General features: G+C 43.6%; 1 protein-coding gene across 5 annotated transcripts in view; it reads right to left on the bottom strand.

The window, feature by feature from the left end:
* Positions 1-14,691, bottom strand: part of TRRAP (transformation/transcription domain associated protein) — a 166,916-nt gene that overhangs the window by 93,395 nt on the left and 58,830 nt on the right. For all 5 annotated transcript variants that reach the window (XM_083474105.1, XM_083474102.1, XM_083474104.1 and 2 more), the window contains 7 exons: positions 14,264-14,470; positions 11,702-11,860; positions 11,447-11,581; positions 11,156-11,266; positions 10,120-10,266; positions 1,088-1,301; positions 19-144 (listed from right to left, as the gene is read on the bottom strand). In XM_083474105.1, the coding sequence (XP_083330231.1) occupies positions 19-144; positions 1,088-1,301; positions 10,120-10,266; positions 11,156-11,266; positions 11,447-11,581; positions 11,702-11,860; positions 14,264-14,470 (1,099 nt within the window). The remainder of the gene's footprint in view (positions 1-18; positions 145-1,087; positions 1,302-10,119; positions 10,267-11,155; positions 11,267-11,446; positions 11,582-11,701; positions 11,861-14,263; positions 14,471-14,691) is intronic.

Genomic DNA, 14,691 nt, shown 5'->3' with positions numbered 1-14,691 from the left:
AATGCACCAGGAACTTACCAAAGAGTTGAGAAGGATTGGCATTTGTAGCTTTTTCATAATTAGTAAGTCCTTCATAAATAACTTTCCCAACAGCTGCATAGAGACACTCCAGTTCTTCATACTTTGAGGCAACACTTGAAGTACCTACGCCACAGTTAACAATAAACCGAACACAAGATAGATTCATATGTATTTATTTCTGCTGACTTTCATTCAAACAGTGAGCACATGGATACAAATGCCCATACCTGGATTTTACACTGCTACTAGTAAATTCAGCCCCTGGCCTGAAGTTTCCCATCCCTGATGAAGATTGCTGAAGATCAAGTTCCCTCAACCTCAGCCCCCCAGATGTTTTTGGCCTACAACTCCCATGATCCTTAGCTAGCAGGACTAGTGGTCAGGGATGATGGGAATTGTAGTCTCAAAACATCTGGAGGGCCGAGGTTGAGGAAGCCTGCTGAAGACTTCTGGAGAACCTGAAAGCTTGTCCACAGCTTTGTGGAATTTTAGTGGGCGTAATAAAGATATTGCCCTCTTGTGGGACTTGGAATTCTTTGTTAGTGGGTTTCTGCAACAGACTGAGGACTTCTCTTCACATTTCCTACCTGAAATGTAGTGAGTTCACAACCATACATTTCTCCTAGTTGCAATTTTAAGACTTACTTCCTCTTCCCTCTCATCCCCTGTTAGCTAAAGTCTAGCTTTACACCCAAGTTCCCTTTCTTGTCTTATTAAAATAGCCATGTTTAACAACTGAAAAACTGCACCTTCAAAGCAGAAAAATGGTAATTGCAAAAGACATTAAATTTATGACATGCATTTCTTGAGCCAAAGCAATAACTGCCACAGGTTATTAAGTTTTTATGCCACTGGATAATGATGTATTTCTCATGATTACTTATTTCAACTTTTTCTTTTAATTGGGGTTGAAAGTGCAAATATTAAAAAAAAAACAGTCCATAAAAACCAGCACAAATGAGAGGATCGCATATTTGGAGATGTTTCGCCCTTTTCCCCTGATCACACAAGGTTTTTTTCTAAATAAATAAAGCAGGGAGCAGAGGGCTGCCCCTCCCCAACATACTTGGTTCTGTAGGAAAGTTGCTCATTAAGCGAGAAAGGAGGCTGTGGACAGCTCTTAGTACTTTGGTGTTTCCACATGTCATGCAAGAGGCAATCCCTCGCTGCAGAGGTTTGAAGCTACTCAGAATAGCTGGAGACTGGAGTACGGTAAGGAGGAAGCTGAGAACCTCCAATCCAGTACAGATATTGGCAAAGTTGGCCTGGTTGGGCTGTTCCTGGAATAAGACATCAAAAGACAGATAAAAGATTAGCAGTCTCTACCATACTCACCTACATGCACACAAACCCCACATACAAGAAATCCACAAGAAAGTGACTTCAGGATTTAATGTGAGGGTTTTAATTCTTGCATCAATCATGTCCAAACACTTCAGGGCTGTGCGGCAAAATACACCCTATTCCTGAGCAGAATATGCTCCTTGAACATGGTCAGAATCATATTTAGAACACACACATAGAATGCAGGGGAGTGGGATTGCGCCACGATCTCCATTTCCAACCTCTTTACATTTGTTGGTTGTGGTCACATGGTCTGAGACACTGCAGTCTTCATGCAGGTAGAGAGACGCCAAGGTACTGAACACCTGGAGGTCAGAGATGGAGAGCTCCCTTTGTGATCCCACTCCCTACACATCCCTTCCGACCAACCAACACGTTTTCTCTATGGTCGATCAAACTCTCTGAAAAGAAGTTGTCGTTCCACTGAACCACACAGGAAAACCAAAACTATTGTTCGTTCATTTTTTGTCCTTAATATTAAAGAATAATGCACTATTAAAAGTAGGGTTATATTGTTCACTTGATCTTTTTTAAAAAAAAGATTCACTGAAAAGATGTTAGGAAGCAAATTTAAAGCCAAAGCAAAGACTACCCTTTTCTCAATTTACAAACGTATTAGTAACTGCTGATAGAAAGCACCATTTAAAGAGAGCTTCCTGGCTTTTTCCTCCATGTGGGACAGAATGCCTCTACAGGAGTAGCCAGTGTGATGCCTTCCAGAAGTTGTGCTACAACTCCCATCATCCTTGATCATTGGCCATGCTGGATTGGGCTGATGGGAGTTGTAGTACAACAACATCTGGACAGCAGCACATAGGCAACCCTTGATTTAAGATGCCAGTTGCAACACAGGCACACATGGTCAGTATACTTCTTGCTTCTGCAAATTTACTGGCATACCTGGCTAAAATTCATGACTTTTAAGATTTTTCCAGTAACAGTCTTAATTAAAACATGCAAATGGGTATACTTTTTGGGTAAGAAAGGTTTGTTTTCTTTCCTGCATGTATGCACGCCCTAATTTTTATCTCCACCACCTCCATTTGGATTTCAAGAGATTGTTACAAAAGGAAATAGGATAGTCAGAACCAGGCTCCAAGTCAAATTCCCCTTGACGATACTCTTTGAACGGAAGCTGGCCATTTACCACAATTTAGAAGGGAATCAAATAAAAATTTCTCTGGGTCAGTAGCTTAAGAGTGACCTTGTCCATATTTTGTCTGCAACTGCAGTGTGCAGCTGGAATCTCCTATATGAGCCATCTGGAGCTATTTTCTCTGCAACTCCTCTCTGCTTGTGACTTTTCATGGCCTGAACTGTGCAAGCTGATTTGAGAGGCAGGGGAGACCCTCACAGGTAGATGATTTCACTATGCTGGGCAAGTCATCTTAAATAATTTTGCTACAGGTTTGCAAGGGACAAGGATCCCCTAAAATTCCTGGGTGCCAGGTTCTCCCCATAATCTCTGAAATTTGTAAATGTGGGGTTTGGTCATTGAATGCAGCAAGGCATTAAGACAGTGTTCCTCAAATGGTGGGAGTTGTAATCCTTAATAATAAAAAAGTCCTTAATAAAAGCTGGAGACCCACAGAGCCTAGGGCTAGCCGATCGGAAGGTCGGTGGTTCGAATCCCCGTGACAGGGTGAGCTCCCGTTGCTCGGTCCCTGCTCCTGCCAACCTAGCAGTTTGAAAGCACAAAAGTGCAAGTAGATAAATAGGTACTGCTGCGGCAGGAAGGTAAATGGTGTTTCCGTGTGCTGCTCTGGTTTGCCAGAAGCTGCTTAGTCATGCTGGCCACATGACCTGGAAGCTGTACGCCGGCTCCCTTGGCCAATAAAGCGAGATGAGTGCTGCAACCCCAGAGTCATCCTCGACTGGACCTAATGGTCAGGGGTCCCTTTACCTTCTACCTTAAAAAATAAGTCAAGCCAGCTTCCTCAGGAGCTTGGCTTAGAGAGCTGCCATCAAAGGACAAAGGTAGGTGATTACACAGTCATTACCCTGACAAAACATGAGACTTTCAGCAAAAGACAAGAAAGGGAGAGTGCCAGGTTTACAAGGGGCTTGATGTCACCACAGGAGAAAGTGCCTTTAGCAAGAGGCCTTTGAAATGGAAGATGCCAGGGTGATGGGGGAGGGGGATACTGGAAGCAGAACGGGAAGTGTTGCTTTTCTGCAAAGGCTTCTGGGAAGAAAATGGAGGAAATGGAACTCAATGTGCACTGGTTGGAAGAGGCTGCACCAAAAGACAGGCCCATGACCAGCTACCACTTTGGACCAAAGCTTGCTGAAGCTATGAGAGAAGCAATGAGATAGACTTTGAGGGTTTAATGAGCCCCCTCCAATGAAGACTTCAGGTATAAATATATGTAAGATAAACCATATTTATAAAGACTCCAATATCTGATGTTCCTCTTTCTAAAGCAATGAATTATTTATTATTATTATTATTATTATTATTATTATTATTATTATTATTACTACTACTACTACTACCGGTAATTCTTAATTATTTTTATTTTATTTTATTTATATGCTACCCATCTTACTGGGTTGCCCCAGCCACTCTGGCCAGCTTCCAGATTTTTAAAAAAACACACAATAAAACGTCAAATATTAAAAACATTTCTATGCAGGGCTGCCTTCAGATGTCTTCTAAAAGTTGTATAGTTGTTTATCTGATGGGAGGGCATTCCATAGGGCGGGCGCCACAACACAACCCCTGGTTAAGTGCCAAAACCTCTGGAATCCCTTGCTACCCCTCGGCAGATATTGGGGTGGCCTTTAACACAATAAATAAAGGCTCTACATTCAGAGGACACTCAATTACGTGTGATCTATATATATTCCAATTATTCCAATTACGTGTGATCTATATATATTCCAATTATTCTATGGAAGCTTACATTCTTACCACATCTGTGAAAAGATCTGCCATAAGGGCTCCACCTTTCCAACATTTAAATGTATTAAGGAAGACTGTCGCATTAAGCTGGGCTGGTGCTAAGTACCATTGATGGAAGAATTTATAGCATTTTTTTTTCCAAACTGAGGGTTTCAGTGATCCTGCTTTGACAGAGTGAAATGATTCGTAATCATTTCTAACCCCTAACTTTACACCAGGGTGTGCTAAGGCACAATTTGCAGAGGACCACTATTTCACAGGTTACGAGCAATTGCTCTTCAGGTCCCCTTCCTGGCTAACTCCGTAATTTGAGCAACTATTAAATCGGCACCTATCCATTTCCCTTAAAAAAGCGGTGGGGGTGGCAATAGTTCAGCGCGTGTTGATGACATTGCTATGATAACGTGAGCTGTAAGAAGTGACCATACTAAATATTCTGCTGCTTTTCTTTCTCCCAGATGAGAAATTATGTCCTCTCCCCCCACACAGGGGTGAAATCTCTTCACCCCTTCACAATATATGAAATGGTACCTCTGATGTGACCTTAAGGAGACTGGCACATTGGTCCCGTTCAATTGGGATTTTATCAGAGGGGCCATTGCTCAGTTTGCACCCAGGTTCATTCTCTGGTATTTCTAGGCAAAAGAATCAAGTAGCAGGTGATGGAAAAGACCCAAGATCCTGGAGAACAGCTGCCAGTCAGAGCAGAACATACTGGGCTAGATGGAATCATAGAATGGGAAGGGACCCCCCAAGAGTCATCTAGTCCAAGCCGTCTGCAATGCACGAGCCTCACCTAAAGCATCCATGGCAGATGGCCATCGAACCTCTGCTTTCAAACTTCTAAGGAAGGACAGTCCACAACCTCCCAAGGGAGTCCGTTCCACTGTCTAACAGCTCTCACTGTCAGAAAGTTATTTTCCGAATATTTAGTCCATATCGCCTTTCTTGTAGCTTGAAGCCATTGGTTCACGTCCGACCCTCCGGAGCAGGAGAAAACAAGCTTACTCCATCTTCCACGTGACAGCCCTTAAGATATTTGAAGACAGCTATTGCATCTCCTCTCAGTCTCCTCTTTTCCACGCTAAACATACCCAACTCCCACAACTGTTCTTCATAAGGCTTGGTTTCCAGACTTTTGATCATCTTGGTTGCCTTCCTCTGCATATGTTCCAGTCTGTCAATATCCTTCCTAAATTGTGGTGCCCAGAACTAGACACAAGACTCCAGGTGGGGTCTGACCAAGGCAAAACAGAGTGTGACTACTGTTTCCCATTATCTGGACACTATACTCCTGTTGATGAAGCCTAGAACAGCTTTAGCTTTTTCTGCTGCTGCATCATACTGTTGACTCATGTTAAGCTTGTGGTCCACCAAGACCCTAGATCCTTTTCACATGTACTGCTAGTAAGCCAGTTGTCCCTCATCTTGGGGGACAAAGAACCTAGCCTGGTATAAAACAGCTTCCAATGTTTTTGCTCATCTCCTCATCTTTAAACACAGAATTCAGTGTCAACATTTGTCAACCACAATGGAGCAGGCTGTACAAGTAACCCGCACTGGGCAATGTATCATTGAGTCTGAGAGTGAAGAAAATTTGTATAGCTGCTGCACATTCACGCTGCATCTTTATGTCCTCTGTGTCCAACAACAGAATGACTGAACCCAGACGTCTTCTATTCAGCAAGCTTGCTGATCATTCTTCAAATCAATTCCATTTGCCTGATACCAAACAGGCCTCCAGTCAAAACGATCTCCCTTCGAGCAGAGGGAAGCAAGGCTCCCTTTTTATTTGGCTCCCAATGTGTGCTGTCTTTGTTGCACGACACAAGAGCTTCTGACAAGTGCTAGAATAATAGATATGCATTCAATTATTCAGAGCGGGGAAGGTAGGCCAAAGATAATTCTTACGGCGCTGTGTAATACTGTTTCATTTGTAAGAAGGAAGACAATGTGCAGAGTAGCTGTTAAGTAATTCAGTTTGATCTTCCCCAGCGCAACTAACATTCGTTACTAAGCACTGAATTTTAATGGGAATGCTCTCCAGTTGACTTATAGAGCAATCAGAGGATGGCATGTAAAAAAGCCGTAGCTTTTCTTCTAAAGTCACCATAGGGGAAACGGTTGAACTCAAAAGCCAGTGTACCAAAAAAATCAGAACAAAAACCTCACAGCCACAGTGGCCTGCAAGAAAAGGTTAACCAGCAGTTCAGCTGCTGTAAGACGAAGAAGCTGAAAAGTTAAGCATCCATCACAGGACAATGAATCGTAGCTCAAAAAACCACCTCAACTGCAACCTCGAAATGTGAATGCGTCTCCTGCTATGAAAATTGCTTTCTTTACAAAAAAAAAAGTGTCAAACAAACATATCCAAGAAAAGAACTGTGATATAGTTGTTTGTTTGTTTGAGTGACCCAATTTCACTGCTGAACAAACATTTGCAGGTTGTCTTCCAAGCGTCGAGCAACCACCACCATCCCAAAAATAGAAGCGAGGGAAATGGCAACTACCCTCCACTTGATGAGAAGAGTGCAGGGTCTCTCTCGCCTGTGTTTCAACCAGAACTGCTAGTGGTCAAAGTTGATGAGAGTTTAGTCCAGCAACAATGGAGGACCTCAGGCTCCCCAACCCTGTTAAGAGTGATAGAGTATAACTGAGGAGACCTCAGCCCATAATCCACTCAGTCATGAAGCTCATTTGGTGACCCTGCGTTAGTCATTCTCCTGCTCACCTGCCTCACAAGGTTGTGGTGAGAATAATCTTCCACATTACTCTGAGCGCTCATTAGAGGAAGAGCGGGACAAAAATGTAATAAAGATATAAAATGCTGTTAAATTATTAGGGAGGAAAACACATGAAAAGTACCAAGGGGAATGCCCCACAGATCCCTTACATCACAAATGACTCCCCAAAAAGTAGGTTTTTAATGCCCGGCTACAATTTGTTGAGTAAAGGGGGACAGGTGGGAGAGCAAAGCCTCCACTTTTGAACCACTTAGCTTTTACCTAAAATCAGTCCCATGCAGACAGGGAGAGGGGCAGCCAAGTACAGTGGAACCTCAGTTTTCAAATCTGTAATCCATTCCGAAGTCTGTTCGACTTCCGAAATGTTCAAAAACTGAGGATCAAAGGGCTGTCGGCAAAGTGAATGGAAAAAATTGAGAAACGCGCCTTGGAAGCCATTCAACTTCCGAGGCGTGTTTGAAAATGGAAGCATTCACTTCCGGGTTTTTGGCCTTCGGCTTGCGAAATGTTCGGCAGCTGAGATGTTTGAAAACCCAGGTTCCACTATACACTTGCTCTGGGCCTTGGAAGGCTAAGCTGGGCAACAGCGGGGGGTGCCAGTGACTGGCTGTTTGTTTGTTTGTCGAGTTTCAACATTATTTTAACAAGACTCCCATCCCGGACCTTGGACAAGTTCTCAATGGGCCTTCCTAAAACATAGCTAATGAGAGCAAAGTAGAAGAGCTTATTCTCTCTCTGGCTGCTCCTTTTACCTCTCTAGGGAGTCCTACCTTGCATATCAAGGTATCAAGACCCATAGCTGGTACTCTGTGAAAGAGACCATTGTGTCAACGGATTCGTAGCGTTTTCAGGACTCGGATGTCTATGCAGTCTGAAAATAAACTACGAACTCATCTATAGCCTAATTGCCACATTTTGCAATGCTAGCCGCAGTCAAGAGATATTTATTTTATTCATTAAATAGACATGTATAGTATAAGCTCTATGCTATACACACCAGCTAATGAATAAAATAAATATTCCAGACTGGTGCTTATAACGCAAAATGTGGCAATTAGCATCCAAACACAGCAACGGGTAAGGCTATTGCTCATACCACTGGTATTCATTAGGCAGCTGTTAAGGGTCAATTTGGATGCAGAACATGTTTAATGGAACACATTACTGGTGTGGATAGATATTTAAAGATAGCAGCTTCCCTCTCCTGCAGCTGTCCACATTTTCAGATTACTTTTTGCATGCTTCAGACACACACATCCCACCGCAGTCGCATAGCCTAGTTCCCAAACCAATTCTCCCATTTTCCAGCTCTTTTCTCCACACATACAAGCAGCAGCAGTGTCAATGTTTTTGTTGTGGTGGTTGTTGTTGCCACAGAGGTGTTTGGCAAGGCTGGCCTCAAGGATACAGAAAAAGAGTCAAGGGAACAAAGCTGCAACAACATCCCTGTAGGAAACACAAGGGCTCCAGGCCACCTTTCTTGACACATTCACTCGTTCTTTCATAAAATCTATTGCGTCTTGTCTCCTCTTTAGGCAATACTGCTCAACAGCGGCTAACAAAGATCCAACCTATAAAATGCAGTAAATAAATGTGTATCCAATTAAGTCCTACTCAGAGCAGACCTATCAAAATTAAGGGACCTGAGATAGAAATGTTGATTAATTCCAGTGGGTCTACTCCAAGGATGGCTAGCACTGGATACAACCCCAAAACAACTTTTAAAAGCCAGAATAATCTGAACAGAAATAAAGCCAAAAGCCAGTTGAAAAAGCAACAATGGCATTGTACATGTCAGAAAGGAAGAACTTTGAAAGAAATTGAAAGGAAGAAATTGAACCAGAATTTGAAGGTGGTGCACCAGAGAAAGCTATTTTCTGCATCTCCACCAACCTTAATTCAGAAGACAGGTGCATGCGCAAGTGCCTCCCCTCCACAGCAATAGTCCTTAACAGGTAGGCAAATTCACATGGGAGCAAGTGGTCCTTCAAGTAGCCTATACCAGACAAAGTGAATTTCCAAACCAACTGTGAATGCCTAAAGAGGTTCCTTGGGAGGTTGGGCAAGGCTACCTAGAGACTATACCATCAGCTGAGAGCCTCCACACTTGCTGAAAAGTATACATTGTGCATGTCCCCATTAACGTTTCTTAGTTACTACAGTTACTAACTCTTGCCCAGTCCATGGAGAACTTGCAACCAGCAAGCCTTCACCCCACCTCAGCAACAGACAACAACTGCATGGCAGCGAGATTAATGCAGCCTTGTAAATAAGCCAGAAAGTTACAGGCCTGCGAAGAGGCTAGATTACTGCATTGCCATGTTGGACACAGAAGAGGGGAACCATCTTTTCTGTGTCCAGCATAGAAACCTGGGATACAAGTCACTAAGCAGAGGTAAATAATAATGATTTTATTCTAGGAAGTGTGCTAAAAGAGGAGGGTCAGAGGTGAAAGAATGACTTTCCTTCCACCAAGCTAGAGGGCACAGAGTGTTGCATCCCACTCGCTCACTCGTACTGTATTTTATTTTCTTATTGCCTAGGAAGTTGTTAAATGCAAGGCTGGGTAAGCAATAAGGACAGATGGTTGGAAAGGGAATACAAGGGTAGTAGAATCTTCTTCCTCTTATTCTCACAGTTCTGATGAGGAAAATTCTCCGGGAGCTCAACATTAAAAAAAATAATACTTGCGTAAAATACTAACATCTCATCAGTGTTACAATGCAAAAACTAGCATTCATTTCCAATTCTCAGCGGTTGACTTTTTATCCTAATCCTGGTGTCAAGAACAAAGACAAGAGTAATTATTTGAGACTATAAATCAATTCCATTAAGCTGAACATTTACCAAGTCATGACATCAAATTAAATTGGCAATTAAATAGGCTAACATGACATTTCAAGTTCTCTACAGCGAGCACCACACTGTTTACCTCAACACATTCTCAGGATCTTCATATATATATATATATATATTTAAATGAATCAATACATTGGGTGCAACATGACAACTTGCAACACATACAGGGTACTTTATTAAGCATTTAATTATATTGTTTCTTACTGATGCCTCTCAAAGTTGTTTAAGGCTGGAACATTAACTTACCACAGTCATTAGAAGCTTATCAAACCACTGCAGTTTGAGCTCTGATTTCGGCCACATGTCTGGCCGTAAAGCTGTCTTCAGAAGGTTGACACAACGTCGAGAGAGCAGTTCTCCTGGAGAGCCAGCCGTGTTTGAGTTGTCATTTACCTAGAAATTTAACAATAATAATTACGAAGTAGCAAATACTATTATTGTTGTTGTCAATATTATAACGACAACAACAAGAATTTCTATACCACGCTTCCTCTAAGGATCACAGGGCAATTTACAATATAAAAACACATAAATACAAAAAATACCATGGTAACAAACAAAACAATACCCCCCCTCCAAACACAGAGAGTTTAAAAGGCTGTGCAGAAGTTGCTGGACTATAACTCCCATCATCCCACTGGCCATATTGGTTAGCACTGATGGGCATTGGAATCCAACCACTGCAGGGCCCTAGGCTGCCCATCCCTGCTGTATGGAAAGGGCCAGAAGATGACAAGCTAGATTTGCATGCTGAAGTAGACTCCCCCTGCAGACAAGCCCATTATTTAGCAAATGCAAACAAAAGGGGAATTGTTACTATGAATTATCGTTTGTGGATCCGAACAGAGGACACTTCTCTGAAAGGAGGCCCAGCGAGCTATTATTCCTGCTTCTGTGCGCTATAGGGGTTGCTCCCCAACTAGAAGAAGGCACAAAATGTATAAAAAGCACTCCAGGGCCCAGAAGAAGAGCAGATTCACCCACAACGCCTGCTTCAGTGGTGGCCCAAATGACACAGGAGGTGGAAGGACGTGCCTGTTTGGACAGAAGGGGCAAAGTAGGAGAAGACCTCTTAGAGGTGGAGGTGGAAGGAGATCTCCCAAACCTACTCCAAGGTTTGTGAGATATCCTCTGTTTCTAAGCCATGGGATGCTTCTTATGCATTTTGTGTTTTCTCCTGACCAGGGAGCAACCCCTATGGAAGACTGCAGATCTCCCTTCAATGGAGGTTGTCTTTTTCACACCAATCAAGCAAATCATACTGAAGAGAAGTGCACAGTACCTGGCAAGCAATTCTAATGAGGAAGTTGATGACCGTATCGGTGTGTTGCTTGTCAATTGGCTTTGAAAGGAGCGCATCAGCTCCAGGCAGTGACTGGCTGCGTCCGAATACCTGAAGAATAATAATATTAATAAAGCAGCACATCTGAAAGTACATTTGACTTGAAAAAGGGACAGCAATTTGCTGCGTCCTTCTTGAAACATGCACAGTTCACCAAGAAGATATGAAAAAAGGTACAGGTACATTTGAATTTTGTCTGCAAGGAAATGGGGGGGGGGAGGTGACCCTTACTGCACTTATTGCGCCCGTCGCAGTCCTGAACCGCTTTACTTCTTGGCCTGAATCAACCGAAAGCCCCCTCTTCACAGCAGATGAGGCGGAACTGGCTCCTTCGCTACTGGCACCCTGATCCATATCGGAATCCGGCTTTTGGGGAGGTGGAGAGAGAGGGGAAAGAAGAGCCAAAGAAATTGAACTCAATATGGGATTTCTATAGAAAGGCCAAGGATTCCATACCAGACAACGAAACAGCTGAAGTCCTCTTACCTGCTGATCTTTGATTCTTTGCAATTCCCATTTGATGACCACTTCTGCCAGGTCCACAGCCAGTTTCCTTTGCTCGATAGTAACACTGGGAGTGAAGCCAAGTCTCTGCATGGCGCTCACCATGTGCTGCACTAAATGGTGCCTCACTGGATAGTAAACCTGTGGAAATTTCCCCCACAATTATTGATATACACATATATATTTATACCCTGCCTTTTACCTGACAGGGACTCAAAGCGGCTTGCAGATAAATTAAGAACAGGTAAAAACATAGGGGGGGAAACAATCATTAAACACAATTAAATACACATAATTACAATGAAAACAGCATGGCATCAGTCGTTTCATTAAAAGCAGTCAGTTTGCAAAGGCCTCCCAGAATAAGGAGGACTTAACCTGCCAGCAAGACAGCAAGGAGGGAGCCAATCTAATTTCTCTAGGTAGGGAATGCCAAAGTCTGGGAGCAGCCACCGAGAAGGCCCTCTCCTGCATCCCTACCAAGCATGCCTGTGAGGGTGGCAGGACCGAGAGAAAGGCCTCCCTCAAAGATCTCAGAACCCAGTCGGACAGCTTGGACCTAAGCAGTGTGCGTAGGGATTTCTAGGACACAACCGGCACTTTGAATTGTGCCCGGAAACAGACCAGTAGTAGAGATGCCGTAACAAGGGAGTCGTATGTTCCCTAGAACCAGCCCTAGTCCACGATCTGTCTGCGGCTCTTTGAGCCCATTCACGTTTCTAAACACTTTTCAAAGGCAGCCCCACATAGAGCATGTTACAATGGTTATCTCCCTATATAATGTCCATACCTTCTACAAATATGATTTATCCTTCAGAATTAAGAAGGAAGAGAGTTCTCTCTCCCTTCCTCCATTCTCCTGCCACTGGAGCAAAATTATAGGGGCTGAGAAAAAGATGTAATCTATATGTTCCAGGGAGGGTGGAGGAATTAGGAATGGACCCCATCGTCGTGCTTCCAATGACATCAGGAGATACAGGAATCCGATATATGCTCAGAAATAATACCAGATATTTTCCAAGTTACAAAAAAGAAAAAGCACATTTCAGTCATTTCCAAGCCTTGGGACGCCCATCCAAATCTCTGAATAACCCTGCACCACACCTTCTGAATGGCTGGAATGTGCCCTTGAAATTTGATCATGCTTCTTGCTTGCGGGCAGGGGGAGGAGTTCATGGATTTGGCATGGCTGTAATGTAGCATATTGTGTAAAGGTAAGAGAGACATCCATCCTTCTGCCTACTTTTGCCTCTGGCCCTGGTATCTCCTGGAAGGTAGGTTGCGCAGGAGGCAAAGTTGTGCTTGGAGTGTACAAAGTTCCCCACTCCTGCGCTAAACAGCGTTGGCAACTAGGAATTCATCAGGTGTGGGGCAATGTTGTTTTTCAGTCCAGGAGCCTCAGGTTTTTCTAACTGAGCTGATAAATACGCTTTGCTGGTTATGAAGCTGGGAGCCATCTAACTCTTCCTCCTCAATTCAAGCTGTGCAAAGCAGGCCTAGGGACACACAGATTCCGCCAGTGCCTTTGAAACCTAGCAGGGTCAAAGCATTACAAGGAAAAGAAAAGCCAAGCTTTCTAGTTTGTATACTGTATTTTAAGTGCCTCTGGCCGATGGATTACAGGCCACTTTCATCTCAGGTTTGCAATTCTCTCTTGAGCCCACAAAGAGTGCAAATCTTTAGGGTATTATTCTAAAGTGGCAAAAGTGCTCTCGCAGTCGCTCCAAATGACCAGAAAAGTTGGGGGAGAGAGTATTCACTGGACCAAGAGCACAACAGTTCTTGTCCTGCACCAAAATTACTCCCCTGGGCCCTCAGAGGCAATCCAGCCTGAAAATCAACACAAAGTACCCTTACAAAGTGTTCTGTGCTGAAACAAGCCACTCCAAATTTGATTTGTGTTCTCTGGCATTTAAGAACATCTCAGAGGGTTTCTGTGTGCACTGAAAATTTATGCCATGCAAACACCACTGATGAAGTTATTTGGGTCAAGGCCAATCTTAATGCCTAGTAAGAGACAGAGAGAACATTATGGCCGGCATCGTATCCATTCATTACACTGTTAATCCATTTTATGGAATAATGTGTGAGGAAGAAGCTTTCAGACTGGCCACTTGCTCAGAAGCAGCTCAACAAGTAATCAGACCGGATGAAAGGGTGCAAACTCCCAGTCCCCTCTGAATCAATGCCTTATAACCCTCAGAGGAGAGGAGCCCAGTGATGGCAGGCAGAGGGGAAAGAGAACTGGTGGGCAGGATAGGTGCGATTTTCAACCTTGTCCCCTGGTGAACAGGATTTCTTTGGTGTAATGCTCTCCACAGGGAGGCTCGCCCTGGAACCTTCCTTTCATATCTTTAGGGACCAGAAAAAAATCATTCCTATTCTCCTGGGCCTTTGATGAATTAAACCATCCATGGCCTTTTAAACTGTGCTGGTGGGGGGTATTGTTTTCGTAGGTATTTTTGTGTTTCTATGCTGTAAACCGCCCTGCGATCTTCAGATGGAGGGCTGTAGAGAATTTTAATAAATAATAAAGATAAATACCTTGAAGTGCTGGACTATTAAATGCAAAATATGGACCAGCTGGGGAACGGTGTGACCTTCTTCCACTATGATTTTCCTTGTCCAGTGGGTCAGCATCTGGTGGCCATCTTCCATCCGAGCAGGCACTGCTGGCGTCAGAATAGCCATGGCTTGCCGGACAATGGCTCGCGCCTCCATCGCATGAGCCTTCAGGAGGCTGTGAAACACCTGAAGAGGAGGAAAACACACACAACTGTATAAAATAAAATCCAGAAAAGGAAATAAAGGTTTTCAACCGGGGGTCTGGACCCACAGCTGAGTCAAGAGGCTACACCAGGTGAAGTGCGCCAATGTTGATGCTGCCATGTTGGATTCCAACTAAGCCTATCTAGACCAAAGAAGGCCTTCTCGGTAGTGGCACCCTCCCTGTGGAACGCCCTCCCTTCAGA

The sequence above is a fragment of the Podarcis liolepis genome, assembly GCF_965112155.1.
Source record: "Podarcis liolepis genome assembly, chromosome: 14".
NCBI classification, from domain to species: Eukaryota; Metazoa; Chordata; class Lepidosauria; order Squamata; family Lacertidae; genus Podarcis; species Podarcis liolepis.
The sequence above is the reverse complement of the archived record's forward strand: the minus strand, read 5'-3'. Positions and strand labels throughout refer to the sequence as shown.